The sequence below is a fragment of the Pavona decussata genome, unplaced genomic scaffold, assembly GCF_977016875.1.
Source record: "Pavona decussata unplaced genomic scaffold, jaPavDecu1.1 SCAFFOLD_207, whole genome shotgun sequence".
Classification (NCBI taxonomy): Eukaryota; Metazoa; Cnidaria; class Anthozoa; order Scleractinia; family Agariciidae; genus Pavona; species Pavona decussata.
Window position 1 is genome coordinate 807,978 of NW_028145612.1, and position 14,946 is coordinate 822,923.

General features: G+C 37.1%; 1 protein-coding gene across 2 annotated transcripts; it reads right to left on the minus strand.

The window, feature by feature from the left end:
* On the minus strand, nucleotides 1-9,043 carry LOC146460769 (uncharacterized). 2 transcript variants are annotated; one of them, XM_085087540.1, is made up of 3 exons: nucleotides 6,398-9,041; nucleotides 5,624-5,926; nucleotides 1-2,695 (listed from the first exon to the last, which is right to left on the minus strand). In XM_085087540.1, exons 1-2 carry the CDS (start codon nucleotides 8,962-8,964, stop codon nucleotides 5,632-5,634), a joined length of 2,862 nt encoding a protein of 953 aa, XP_084943666.1. In that variant the 5' UTR covers nucleotides 8,965-9,041; the 3' UTR covers nucleotides 1-2,695; nucleotides 5,624-5,631. The 2 variants fall into 2 exon arrangements, with proteins under 2 accessions (XP_084943666.1, XP_084943665.1); XM_085087539.1 differs by having other exon boundaries at nucleotides 6-2,695; nucleotides 6,392-9,043.
* Nucleotides 9,044-14,946: the final 5,903 nt, after the last annotated feature.

The following is a 14,946-nucleotide window of genomic DNA, read 5'->3' on the forward strand; positions in this document are numbered from 1 at the left end:
TTACACGACTAGTTAATTACCTAATTATAACACATAGTGTATAAATTAATACTACTTGTGATTTTTTTTTCTGGTTAGTTAAAATGATTTTCGGGCTGGTACATGCTGACTTTCTTTGCACCCTGGAATTCAGACAGTCTCAAGACATCATCACTAAACTCTGGGCAAATATTTGAATATCTCATTGGCCATGGGAAACAGGAATTGAACAAGCTAGTCTTAAAGTTCACATCACCAGAGACTTGCACAGCAGGAAGCAATGCTCAAGTTTCAAGTTGATTGTCTATTACATGACTAAATGTAAATACAGGCTCTTTCTTGTTCTGAATTTTTTCTTTTGGTACACATTCCATTGCACCTGGTTGATACAGGCACCATTTGGGAGATCTGAGTGTGAACTGTATCGTTTAATTGGAGAATTGTCTATTACAGTGGTAGAGTTTTGATGAAATTTGGTTTCTTCATGGGACGTTAGTATGGACTGTAGTCCATAATGAGAAGGTTAATCCAGATAATTTATAGTCTGTAAGGACAGGTTCAACTGGTATGGTTGTGTGATATTCTACAGTGTACATGTAGGTTCAGTATTTGTTAATCAATGAGAATAATAATTATTAATACTCAACTTCAACAAGGACCTGCTTCATCCCTTCATTTATCAACACTGGGAAACCAGAGCAAGAGTTGTTTCAGCTTAATTATTAAAATATTGCCCATTTACAAAATAATTAATACTTTACATAAAAAAATGATCTTTTAACCTTTTTTTTTTACATTTTTATTTATATCACTTTTCAATTTCAAACTGCATACACCACTATAACAGTATGCTACTTACAATACAGACCCTTACAATACTTACTGTTTAGTTATGTGAAAAAAAAAACATACAGCTAAATTCGTGTAATTATTACAATAAGGCTTAATTACTTACGCTACAAAAAACAAAAAACAAAAAACAAATTCAGAAATGTGAACCAACTTCATACAGTTGACATACATGTATTTCTTTCTCAGACCGAGCATGTGAGTGACATACTGTACAAAGATGTGGAGCAGCGCTATCTCTTTTATATTGTAGGTAGGCCTTTTATTTAACTTTAATTCCAGAAAAAAATTCCATACTCACCCCATAGAAGGTCATTAAAAATTCCTGGGGGGAGGGGAGTCTTTAAAGTCAAAATTTTAGAAGCGAAATATGAACTTCCTGGGGGGGTTGCAGGGTTGGGAGTGCAAAGCAAAAAAACTTTCGTGTGGGGAGTATGGATACTTTCTTGAACTGCACATTCCAGAATAAGAATAAATGAAATTGCATCTAGATTTCTCATTTTAAGTTACTTTGTGTTAAGATATCACAGGGTTGCCACAGTCAGGAAAAAGTAAACGGAAAAGTGTGGGAATTCAGTTGTATTTTTGTCTAGCCACAAGGGTTTTCTCTCAGGAAAAGGTTATAAAGTTGTTTCAAAAATAATTATGTACTATAAAGGAATTTTTTTTTGGTGGCTTCATAACCAGCTCCCTTGCCAAAGGATTTGTCTTGGATGGTTAGTGAAAATAATTATTGTTCTGTGGTTTAAGTGAAAAGTTAGGGAAACATTTATCCTGATCAATGGCAACCTTGCATTAGCATTACCTTTCCTCATACACTCATCCATGTTCATGTAATGTTCTCTTATTCTGAAATATGATCAATCAAATGCACCCTTAACCTCTTATGAAACAGGTGCATAACTTTGTATAAACCCTAGAAAACATGTCCTTATGAAAATTGCTGTTAAATTTTGTGCCTCTAAAAAAGGCAACATTTTAAAAAGCTGCCTACATAGTGCTATCAAAATAAACTGATTAAGGACGATGCCTACTAATGTCGAAGTATTTTTGTGCAGTTTATGACTATGCGGGAAAAGCAGATCTTAGGAAGGCCTATTGGAATCCCAAACGAAAATTGGGGGTAGCCACGCATTTTTCAGATATAATTATGCAATAATATCTCTAAAAAGCCCTAAAATATAAAGCAATGTATGGGATTTTTTCCTAATTATTGAAGCTTAATTATCTCTGAAAAATGCATGGTTACCCCCAATTTTCTTGCGAGATACCAAAAGCGTTTGCTAAGTTCTGCTTTCTCCGCATAGTTTTAAACCACGCAAAAATATTCCTGTATTAGCAGGCACCACCCATAGGAAACCCGAGTATCTCGAGATGCGCAGAAGGTATGCGCAGTAACAATAGTAGGCACCGTCCTTAATACAGTATTCACCCTTAGGTATTACATAAGGCACACTCACTAGGACATTGTGTTTAGACCAGTCAGACTGGATTCTCAGAATTCCAAACAAACGTCTTTATGCTCAGACTCAAGAAAAAATATGGCGCTGAACTTGATGCAATTTGCACCCAATTAATTGAACATTTTCATGTCTCACATACTTGATGAGTTCATTTACAGATTCCATCTAATAATAATTATTAATAAACAAACTTAATTAGAATCAATCACTGATTATGAATGCTGTAACAGTCTTTGCATTGAGTTTTAGTTAACACTCTTAATTAACCTGACTAATGAGTGAGAATTAACCTGGCTAATTAGTGAGCATTTGAGTGCCTTCATCTTCATGAATACCTCTATCTTTTTTAATTGTCTGATTCATTTCTTCCTTGAGTGAACAGTTTTGTTAATCTTCCTTTGCACCTGCAAAAAATGAGGAAATGCACATTTTACATTTAGGATAACGTGCACCCCTACACAGTCATCCCACCTACAATGTAGCTGTCCACTTAATTAGCTAATTTAAGGCAAATGATGAATGTCAGATGCCTTAGCTTAATTTTAATTTTTGTAGTTATTTGAGCATGTAATTATCTTGAGTCAGGATTACACCTAACAGACACTGAACACTAGCAAGAGGGACATAGCTTGGTTTTGTGTGTATCAGTGCTTTTAGTGTCCTAATTTTTGACTGAAATGTAGGGAAAGTGCAAAATAATGCTATGAGTTGAATGTTTTAAGTTTTCATGATTTTTGTATAATTGTAGCAATATTGACAGTTGTTTTAAACTAGTACTGTCAATTATTGGCCAGGAAGCTAATAACAAATTATTTAATACATTTTGTAGCTCAAGGGGGTGTGCTTATTGGAGATTGTGATTGTGAGTTGTAACAGTGTGAGTTCACTTAAACAGGATAACATTTGCTCATTGTTTTTAAGTCAATATAATTTTCAATAATTAAAAGTATTTTTATTACTTTCAGATCAGACAGTAAAATATAATTATTTATAATAGGCAACTTGCATGAAGAGATCACATGACCTTGTTTTCTTAAAACGAAAGTTGTGATGTTTTCATATGTGAAAAAGAATAGGAAGTAATGTTCTAAATACAAGAGGATTTCCACTTTGACTATTTGCATTGATATAGAAATATTAATTGCTAACTTTCTTTCAGGTCATGTGACCAGAATGGCTTTTAAAAAAGTTGCGTGGATAACATCATTTCAAAATCTTTTCAAAATCAGCTAATGCAAATAAACCTCAAAAGAATGTTTGAAGTGTGATAAGTATTGTAAAATAGTAAATTGACAGACATTTTAGGAAAATTAACTTTAAGTTAAGAGTTGGTTTTCTAGGGCCATTCAAATCCTTACAATGGGCGATTCCAGAAAATATCCATACCATACCACGGACGGCTTTTAGGATTTCCGAAGGGGAGGGGGGGTTCACCATTATGGAATTCTGAGGGCATGGGGGGGGGCTATTGCGCGTTTTTTAATCAAGGAAATGCTGTTTTTGAAATGTTGATTCAAAAGATAAAAGTACAATCAAGCATAATTATGTGCAGCGTACTGGTAGCGATCGCGCGTGTTTCCATTCTCAGCTTGTGAAACAGCGGCCGAAAAAGTCGCCATCTTTTAGTTCCGCTTCCTTCACTGTTTATTACTGGGTTTGGTGGACAGGTATTCCAGTCATCTTTGAGAGGAAGACACGGTTACAATTTGAAATGAAGAAAACGTAACATCGCCTTTTAAGATTCGATGATCTCGATAATATTTATGCAAATTTGTAACGCTACGCCGAAGATGTAAACAAAGTCTGCTCAAAGGCAAGCGAGCGGCCACGTTGAAGTTTCCCCGGTTCCTTGCCGAATTCTACCGTAGACGATGTACGTTTTTAACAAAGGAAATGCTTTTTCTGAAGTTTTCATTCGAAAGATTCAAGTACAATCAAGTATAATCTTGCGCAGCGTACTGCTTGCGCAGCGAAGATATTTCAGAAGCGATCGTGTTACATTCCACGAAAAAGCCGCAATGTTGTCCACGTACTCCGGCGTAATTAAAAAGTCGATCGATTGGAAGGTTGCACTTGTATGAGGGTTAATGACTGCTACTTTTTTCAGTAACATCTTGTAAATAAAGTAGATAATTACAAAACAGCAATGATGTATGTTTACTCGTGAGGGTCTCGGGCACGTGGTATCGAACATTCAAGACGCGCATCACATATCACTGATAAATTTGCATAAAGTTGTTTTCAATGTTGTTGACAATGGGTTTTCTTCTTCCTCGCTATAAGAGTTTGAAATAGTTAATACTAGGTATTCGTAATGTGGTAATTGAAACCACAAGTTTTCTCTTTATAGCGCCTGGAATCACAGATACAATTTAATTGAATTTTTGGTCCAGAAACTGAAGCCGACTGAAGCATGCGAGGAGTCCTGGGATCCCAGACATTCTATGGATTGTGTGCGTGTATAAAACAAGGGGTGAAAAGAAATAAATTTTGTTTTCATCCAATGCGTTGTTCTAGTTTCCTACTTTCCCTAAAGGAGTTGAATGGCACAAGAAAACGAAGAGGAGTAAAACTGCCGTAAATGGTGTTTATTATTATAGCCAAATTCGGACTTAAAAAGAAAATTTTCTTGTCGCCTAGCGCCGCTAGATCACAGCCCTGAGGAGGCATAAATTCATGTTTGTTTGTTCATATAGGCGTTTTTAAAGTCGAAAATGTACTTCCCAGAAAAACCGGAAAATCTGAAGGGGAGGGGGGGGGTTCACGATTATGGAATTCTGAGGGCATGGGGGGGTAATGCATTTTGGAATTTCCGAAGGCAAGGGGGGGTTAAAACATGGAAGCCGTCCGTTGTTGGGTATGGATATTTTCTGGAATTGCCCAATTGTTCAAAACTCAAACTGCCATAAAATCTCTCACTTTGATTACTTTGCTATCAAATTTGGGATCTGGAACAATTTTGATGTGATCTTTTTGGCTGTTTTTAGTATCACCATTTCAATGTATCGCTTCTAGGAGGCATGGGTCAGGTGCAAGACGCCTATTCTAATTTCTTAGTGCAAGACGTCTGTGTACTCACTTCAATGAAGGAATGTACCCTATAGGAAGCTAAATGTGTAGTGATAAATGATACCATACTATGATACTATACTATTGAAATGATAGGGAGAGTCTATCACGAAGGAGGGGGGGAGGGCTTATTGGAAGAAGGTTGCTTAGTTAAACCATTTGTAGTAAACAGTTTTTCAGTCCAGCCTACATAATTTTGTCTGCTGAACAGCCTTTTTTAAATAAGTTAAACTTATCCCAAAACAGGTACATTTTTCACTTACCTTTTCATCTAAAGTACCCATTCACCCAATTCATCTTCCAAACTGTGATCTTCACAATACAAGAAGGGTACAACTCTGTCTCCCTGTTGTCCAGGCATAACATTGTACACATGTGGTCTGGTGCCTTGGTCCATTCCAGCTGGTGGTGATATCAAGTAGTCATCTTGGTGACCAGGACATCTGCTTGAGGGACAGGCTGGGCCACAGTGGAACTTGACAAAAGGGAAATATCTTTTACAGATTCCATCAACCATGGAAAACACTACTGACAATACATCTGCTGGCCTCATTCCACAGTCAGTCCTGAAAATTCAAAAATTAGTAAGCGTGTTTTTTAGTTTTCAATCTTTATTTTTTTCTTGTAATTATCAGTCTTTGTCACATTAATACAAAGCAGTATTTTAGACTGGATTTTTAAAGAGCACATATAAGGTACATGTATATAAAATGTTGCTCCAGACTGAAATAATTCATGCATACACCTGCAATGGGTAGTTTTTTGATTTGGTACTTAATTGGCCTCCTGATAAAGGAAGGTACCTACTGGAAAGTATAAAGATGAGGGTTTTTAGTGCCAGTTAACATACAACAATGTCAATTCTTATTAATGTACATCTACAGGTACATTATGTCCAAAATGGGTTAGTATTACATGAAGTCCCAAGGACACAGTCCTTGATCGGTTACATCAAAGATGTGAACCCTAGCCCATTAGCAAGACTGGTGACCTACAATGTACATAGCTGTAAAAAGCTAGACCAATATTACCTGCACCTAAATGTCACTTCAATCATCTTCTCCTCTCTCATCAGTTTGAGCATGTAAGGTAGCCAAGACCTCATCCAGAACTTGCCAGCATCTCTATACAGAACTGTTTGGCCATTTAGAAACTCCACCTTACTGCTCTTGTGGGCACGAGATAGCAGTCGATAAAACAAGGGCTCTGGAAGGAATCTCCTGAAGAATATGTAGAACTTCTTATCTGTGTCATCATCGTGCCATACTGGTGCATCCCCATCTGAAGACATTGGCAGCAGGGAGGGAACAAAGTGTGTTGGTTGCTCTTCACTTTCTTCGTGTGGGTTACACATTTCCACTTGCTTGTTAATCAAGGGGCAGATCACATCATACTCCTCAAGGAATGCAGTGATAGCTTCTTCATTCTCTTGCACTTTGGAGATGATGTTTCTCAGAAGTGAGTTGGTCAGCATTCCTTTTTTCTGCAGGAGATGCCAGGCCCACCTTAAGCCTTTTTGTTGTGTTATTTCAAGTGGTGGTGTGACAAGTTGAATGATAATATCAACCAGTATTTCGGGCTTGAGAAGAACCCAGCTGGAAAGATCCACATCCGGTTTCCTGTTCAAATAAATTACCAGGCCTTTCTCGTGGAGGTATGTCAATATATCTTGTTTCCAGTTAGGGAAAACATAGTTGTCAAATGCCGCTGGAAGCTCCCCAATTGTAACACAGAACTTTTCTTCTTTCTTTTCTCGGAAGCTGATAATTTCATCTTGAATTTTTATCCATGACAGAGGAACGTTACGACCTATGGTTTCTTTGTATTGTTCAGCAACAGACATGATTTTCTTTTGAAGAGTTTGAATTCCAGTATCATTTTTGCCCAAGGAATTCTCAACAGGAAAGAAAATCAACTTGTCAGTGTCATTCACCACCAGCTCATCACAGTAGCTATTCCAAAGGTTTCTTCTCAGTTGTTCATCTAGGATACCTATACATTTCTTTCCCATGGTCCCGCTATGAGTTCCAACAAGGAAGATTGGTACTTTGGGTGGTACATGACTACAGACAGACTCAATCCAGAACTGCAGCCTCTCAATTCCTGCATAGATTTCCTTAAAATAGTTCTCTGCAAACTTAGCCATGTTGAATACAATGACATTAACTGCCTGGCTTCTAAGGAACATATGATGATAGGCACGATACTCCTTATCTCCGGCAAAATCGAGTATCTTCACTTTAAGAAAAGCGAATTTCTCGTTTAGAGCATGTTTTAACATTTTGTTCATTTCAACATTACCGTTAACAATTTTACCTAACTTGTTGGAACGTTGGACGTTCCCTGGAGTTAGATGCACTGTATTGATATAAAACCATTCCTCGTATAAGGTATAACCAGTAAATAGAGGAAAAAATAACACATAATAGAAAATTGTCCATGTCAATGCTAGTTTGAAATGATAAAAGATAAGAACAATGAGTAATACCTTGTACGGCCCCCATGGTCCGTTCTTAAGGAATGAAACAATTCGTTTAAAAGGAAATAGTTCCTTTAACAACTCGAATGGCGAAATTAAAAGAAACAGTAAAAGGACCATTTTAGCACTTTCTTCTGCTTTCTGGCAAGTGCGTATACTTGTGATTTGTTCGTGTTGGAAATCAGTATAAAAGGTGACAAGAGATGCTAAGAAAAAGCCATATATCAACCCAAGTAAGATTGACAAAAGCAACCGGCTAAAGCAGAGAATCTCTAAAGTTTGTTGCGAGTGATTCGCAGCTAGTTGACACAGATACCAATACCATGGATGTTTGGTTTCATAACCAAATGGCATCGGTCCTAACAGTAGAAAAAAAGCGACGAACACTGTTCCCGTTACTGTAGCCAAGAAAAGAAATCCCCGAGAACTGACAAACTCAAGATACCTTCCATCAAAATAGCATACCCCTGAAGCTAGCAACGAACCTATAACCAACCCTCGAAACTTACACAGGAAATTGAATGTAGCTAGGATTAATCTTACTTTACGGCTGAAATATAAAGCTGATACTAGAACAATTTCTGCTGCACAAAACAGGAACTGGTAGTACGTCAGGAAAATAGCTATGACGGGATGAATTGCCATTGCCATAAATACGAATTCTGAAAAGAGGACTGTAAGTAATCCACCGAGACAAAATAATACAAGACGTCTGTGAAATATACACATTTGCTTAATTATATCTCCAGTCAGAACTCCAAAACACACCAGCATTTGACCATTTGTGAAGAAATTCCATAGATCTCCGAAGATAAGATCCTTCATGGCCAAGTTTTTCCAATTCTTGTCCACCAGACTCTGTTCAATGCCCTGTGTTTTGGGTTGGCTGGAATTAAATGATTTTCCCGTGAGTGACTTTACAAGACTTGTTTTACCAACTCCAGAGTCTCCCAAAACCAAACATTGTCCTTGAAACATAAACTGCTTCTCCAATGTATCCACAACCAAGCTTTCGATTAGGGCTGGACTTTGTTGTAATAAGTGAACTTGCATGCCTTGATCAGCATCATTCAAAGAATTGTCGACCGTATTCAATGCTGTTGACGATTCTTGGTTGTGTTCCATGATCCGTCACTACGACTAGTGAAGTCAAGTAAACGTACAGACTCGCATCACATGATCAAAGTTTTGTACGTTTACGTATAGCCACAGGCAGCCCAAGAGAGCGTGCAATTTCTGGTGGGACGGTGACCTTTGAGTGCAAGCGGTATTGGGTTGCAGGCAGGAACTGCGTTATAAGACTTTGTACGGGAAATAAACTACTGTCGATTCTGAAGCTTAAATAACGCTAAATTTAATGAATAATACTGACTCACCTCCGGTGTATTCTTGCACGTTTGGGCCATTTGTAGATGAAACAAAATTTTCACCACACCAGGATGATTCCATTCTCTTTCCTTAAATGTTGAGAGTTTACCGAATACTTCAGTGAGTATTTTCCCCCACAACAACGAAAAAATCAAAGAAAAGATTGCATTGTTGCTCGGAATTAACGTTCGATGCCAAGCGGACAGGCAACGGGTAATCCCGAGCGGGCACTAGATACCTCCATCTTGCCCACTCGGGTAGCCAATCACAGCGTAGGATTTGACTCATCCTGCCCGCTTGCGGGCAGCCATATAATAACAGTAATATAAAATACTTTAGCCAGGTTATCAGGACCAAAACAAAGAAGTCCTGGAAGTTGGATATAAAAACGGATGAATATATCTGCTCGTTCTAGACGATTTGTAGCGCGCTTTTTCTTTGTGCTTTCCTCACCGGGGGGGGGGGGGGGGGTACTCTCATATATAGGCTATATAGGTACGTGCCGCGGAATAGGGTATGGTTTTTGAGGTTCTCGGTCCTTACATAGGGTATTTTTTTTACCCTTTTGTTACAGTATTTCTGGTGTGGTCCTTAGATAGGATAGATAAATTGTATTATCTAATAATGGAGCATGAAAACGCCACCCTAATAGGATGTCATTTTCCGGGTTTGGGCCTTAAAAAGGGTATCAGTTTTCGCCTTCGCAGTCGGGTAAGGGTGCAAGAAACATCGTGACAGACCCCTATCAGAAATTCGCGTTAGCACCCCCCCCCCCCCCCCCCCGGGTTTCCTCATCGCTGAGGAAGGGAGGGATTCTTAATAGATTGGCAGTGAAATATATAATTATAAGCTTACCAACTCATTTAAAAATACAACATTCCCACCTTGTACTGCAAGGTTAGTAACTGTTTCATAACTAACCTGAAAATCATTTTAACAAAAAAATCTTAAAGAAGATGTGAGCCCAGATAATATTATCTAAATACACCACTTTGCACAGTGCCATGAATATATCATGCACTAGTCAATAATTGACTAGTGGGGTGGGGGTTTCAATTATTGAAACCCCCACCCCCCCGAACCCGGGACAGGTAGGGGGATTTGACAAAGGCCCTGATCAAATCATACCAAAACCTCCAGCCCCTGGGGAAAATCTTGAGATCAAATTCCCGTCCCCCTGGGTACAAATTGGCAAGGGGTTTAAAAAAAAGCCCAAACCAAACAAAACAAGACAAAAGAAACCATTCACACTGGATCAATCTGGAGCAAAATATTATTTAATAAGGCAATAGCTTTCTTTTAATACATCTTAACAAAACTTGTTGTGGATTATTAAATTTTGCAAGAATGTGAATTTCACATTACAACAGAGCATTTCTCAACAGTGGTAGCTTTGAAAATGTTAAACAGCACAGTCAGCGTAAAGCCGCTTTCGACTTAGTGCATCCACAAGCCCCTTGCATTCGAAACGGAACCACTCTATAGGGCAGCCAGGATTAGCGCGTGTTTAAGCTGTTGAACCTTGTTGATACAGGCACCACTATTTGGTGATCTTATAGTGCTGATTGGATCATTTAATTGGAGGTGTCTATGACAAATGTAGTTGGTGGGAGTGGTAGGGTTTCAATGAAATTTAGGCTCTTCAGGGTACCATAGTTTTGACTTCAGTCCATAACAAGAAGGTATCCAGATTATATGAGTCTGTAAGGACAGGTTCAACAGGTAATTATGGTTGTGTGATATTCTAGCTATATATAAACCAATTAGTGTATACCACACAAGTGAATAGTGTCTTTTACGCACGCTGATTGGCTAGCTCGGAGGTGATTAGCCAAGTACTATTCACCTCTGAGCAGCCAAAGAGAAACAAGATGACTTCCCGTTTCACCTGCGGCACTTAAAAATAAATTATTTCGTTAAACGAGGTAGCTGTTACAAAAAATACAAAAATGGTAACAAAGTTTAGTTTGATGGCATTAAATGGTAAGTTATTTAATCGTTTCAACCTCATATTCTAAGGCAAAAAATGAAAATACAATGCCTTGTGTAACCGATGGCAACGCGAGCGGTCTAGCGCCGCCAACGGCCGGAGTGCGCGAGCAATGGCACAACAGACATGAATTCGTGGATGCAAGGAGTGGGCTTAAAAGAACATTTATTACAGCGAAACCCTAAGCTAATTACAACAAAATGAAAAGAAACGAAACGAACTAATACTAAGAAAAAGGAATGTTATAAAAACACGAGAACGTAAAACAGACTATTACAAAAACGGGATTATAAAAAGTAGGAATGAGTTCTGTACATACTTACAACGGCACAAACTCCACTAACCAGAGCATAACTGCCTCTGGGGAGCGAGCTACACAGATCACTTGAACAACACTCTGCTCCACTCGAATAAACTAAGCTAAAAAACTTGTATTTATACCGGAGTAAAACACGTACTGCTTATGTGACAGAAAAAGGATTGTCACAAAAGAAACAGACCGATTACATAATAACTACGTACAATTTCATCACACACTACTTGACTATAAGATTAAAATAACAACGCCCTAATGACCTACTGATGGTATCATGCAGCGTTGCTACAAGAAACAGAAAACTGTTTTGTAATCCCACAAACAAGGAAACCAAGCCTAGGAAATAGTGAACCTTACGCAATGTAACACTACAGCACGTGATAAACTAAACCAAAACTAAATTAAACCAAACTAAACTCCAGTGATATGTCACAATAGAACTCTCCAGACTGTGAATGTAAACCGACTCCACTCACGTCTGCAATAGGTTAATGATAAAAATAACACTCTACACTACTAAGCGTGACACGAAAATATTCTAAAACGATCTTAGAAATAATTGAGAAATTGCTTTTGGGAACTACAAAGTGACTCGGTCACACTTGTTTACGAAAACTGCCGAACACTATTAATTACAGTGTAAACAATGAAACATTTAATGTTTTGCAGCATGGTTTCAACTGCACAACAAGACGAATTCCACACAACAATTGAAGAAATGACACCTTATAATTTATCTAAACAAGTGACTTTAAAAGTCTTTGTTCGCAAGAAAGCGAGATGAAACTTTCTACAATAAGAAATTGCTTACCCCCGGTCTTACCACGTGGCGCGTGAGATTTTAAAATTAAATCCCATCATTTGTCAGTAGACTGTCAAAAATGTAGGAATTTTTTTGGTCCACTAGTTATTCAGCTTGTGTGGTATATACTATTATAAAACAATTATTCACCTCAGTTTCGGTGAAAGTGATGGATATTTACCTTGCCGCTTTGCATCTCGGTAAATACCCATCACTATTCACCTCCACTTCTGTGAATAATTGTTAATTAATCAATAATGCTAACTTATTGTTATTAATGCTTAACTTAAACAAGGACTTCCTTATCCCGTGGTTGATCAACACTTGAAAACCAGTGTCATATGCACTGATTATGGAAACAAAATTATATAATCAAGGAAATGTTTTAGAAAAAAAAATGATCTGGTTTAACCTTGAGTTAGGTTTGTTACTGATTTAGAAATATGAACCACTTCATACAGTTCACATGTATCTTTCTCAGACCTGCACTGAAACAGTTTGAGTGACAATTAGAAAGATGGGGAGCAGCTATCCCTGTTATATTGTATGTGGATACTTGTTTAACTGTTTCATGTTTTTCCTTCTATTGGTGAAGTTAAAAATTTATATGGGTCAAGTTTGTATAATTCCAGAATAAGGGAATAAATTAATGAAATGGCATCTAGACTTCTCATGTCAGCTAACATATCACAGGGTTGCCACAGTCAGTAAAAGTCATAGTAAAGGAAAAACAATTTTTTCAAGGTCAGGGAGAAGTTAGGGAATTTAATTGTATTAAGTCAGGGAAATTCTAAATTCTTCCTTTAAGTCAGAAAAAAATTGGGAATTGTATTTTGGTCTAATCACATTAGGGTTTTCTAGGGGACAAAGGCAAAGTTGTTTCAAAAATATGAAAAAAAGGAATTATTCTTGTTTATTTTCTGTTTTTGGTTCTTTTTTTCGGTGGCTTCATTGCCAGCTTCATTGTGAAAAGATTTGGTTTGGATGGTCCATGAAAATTGGTTTGTGATTAGTGAAATGTCAGGGAAACGTTTTAGTCCTGATGAATGGCAACCTTGTATAAGCATTACCTTTCCTCTTACACCCATCTATGTTCATGTTCTAGTATATTCTTATATTGAAATAATTATTACCAATCAAATGCACCCTTAAACTCTTATCAAACTGGCACATAACTTGTTTTTAGAACACAAGAAAACATGTGTTCCTATAAAAATTACTGCAAAATATTTTGCCTCTTAACAAAGGAACATTTTAAAAAGCTGTCTGCGTAGTACTAGGTATCAAAATAAACTGATTAATACACATTCTTCACACTATAATAATAATATTAGATCAGACTTAATCACTGCTGTAACTCTTTCCATTGAGCTTCAGTGAACCCTCTAAATCTGGCTAAAATGAGACATTTTTATGTAAATCAGCAGGCATTTGAGTGCCTTTATCTTTATGAATACCTCTTTTTCTTTTTAAAAAAAATTGTCTGACTCGTTTCTCCCCTGAGTAAACAGTTTTGTTAATCTTCCTCTGCGCCTGTAAAAAATGAGAAAAATTTATGTACATTTTTTTGCATTTAACATAACATGCACCCCTACCGGTCCTCCTGAATGGCTGTCCACTAAGCTAAATATTTAAATGCAAATGATAAATGCCAGATGCCTTTATTGCAGTTGCTTGAGCATGAAGTTGTCGAAAGTTGAGGTTACAACACCTGAGAGACAATGGGAACTAGCAAACCGGACAAAGGCTGGTTTTGTCTGTATGCCTTTCTAGCTTTAAGTGTCCTAACTTTAAACTGAAATGTGGGGAAAGTGTAAAATAATGCTTTGAGACAAACATTTTGTAAGTGTCCACTTAGGAGGTGTCAGCATAGAAGACTGGTGCATCTGTTTACTGAGCAAATTTCTGTGAGCAAAGTTAAACATTGCCTCTGTTTGAAAAAAAGAACAAATTAAATGCAATGATTAGATTTACTGCCCATGGCAAGGGAGCTAATTTACACTTGGTAGCTCAAGAGGGCATGGTTACGGGAGATTGAGGGAGCACTTATTTCTTTATAACAATATAAACATTAGATTTGTGAATTGTAACAGTATTAGTTCACATAACCAAAATAACATTGTCATTGTTTCTAACATAATTATTATGTTTTCATTACTTTAGACAGATTAGACAGTAAGACAGTAGAATATATAAAAGGCTTCTTGTATTAAGAGATCACATGACCTTGTTTTCTTAAAATGAAAGTTGTGATGTTTTCACATATAAAAATGACCAGGAGGTATTAAATGTTCTAATCATAAGAGGACAATTTGCATTGATATAGCAATGTTAATTGCTAACTTTCAATCAGGTCATGTGGCCAGAATGGCTTTTAAAAATTTCTTTGAATGACATTTTTTCAAAATCAGCTAATGCAAACAAACATCAAAATAATTTTTGAAATATGATTAGTATTGCTCAGAAACAATTTGAGCAAATTGGCAGACATTTTAGCAAAATTAACTTTAAGTGAGAGTTGGTTTTGGAGGGCCATTCAAATCCTTACAATAAATTTATTGTTAAAAACTCAAACTGCTATAAAATCTACCCCTTTCATGATTTTCTTATCAATTTTGGTGTCTGGAAAAA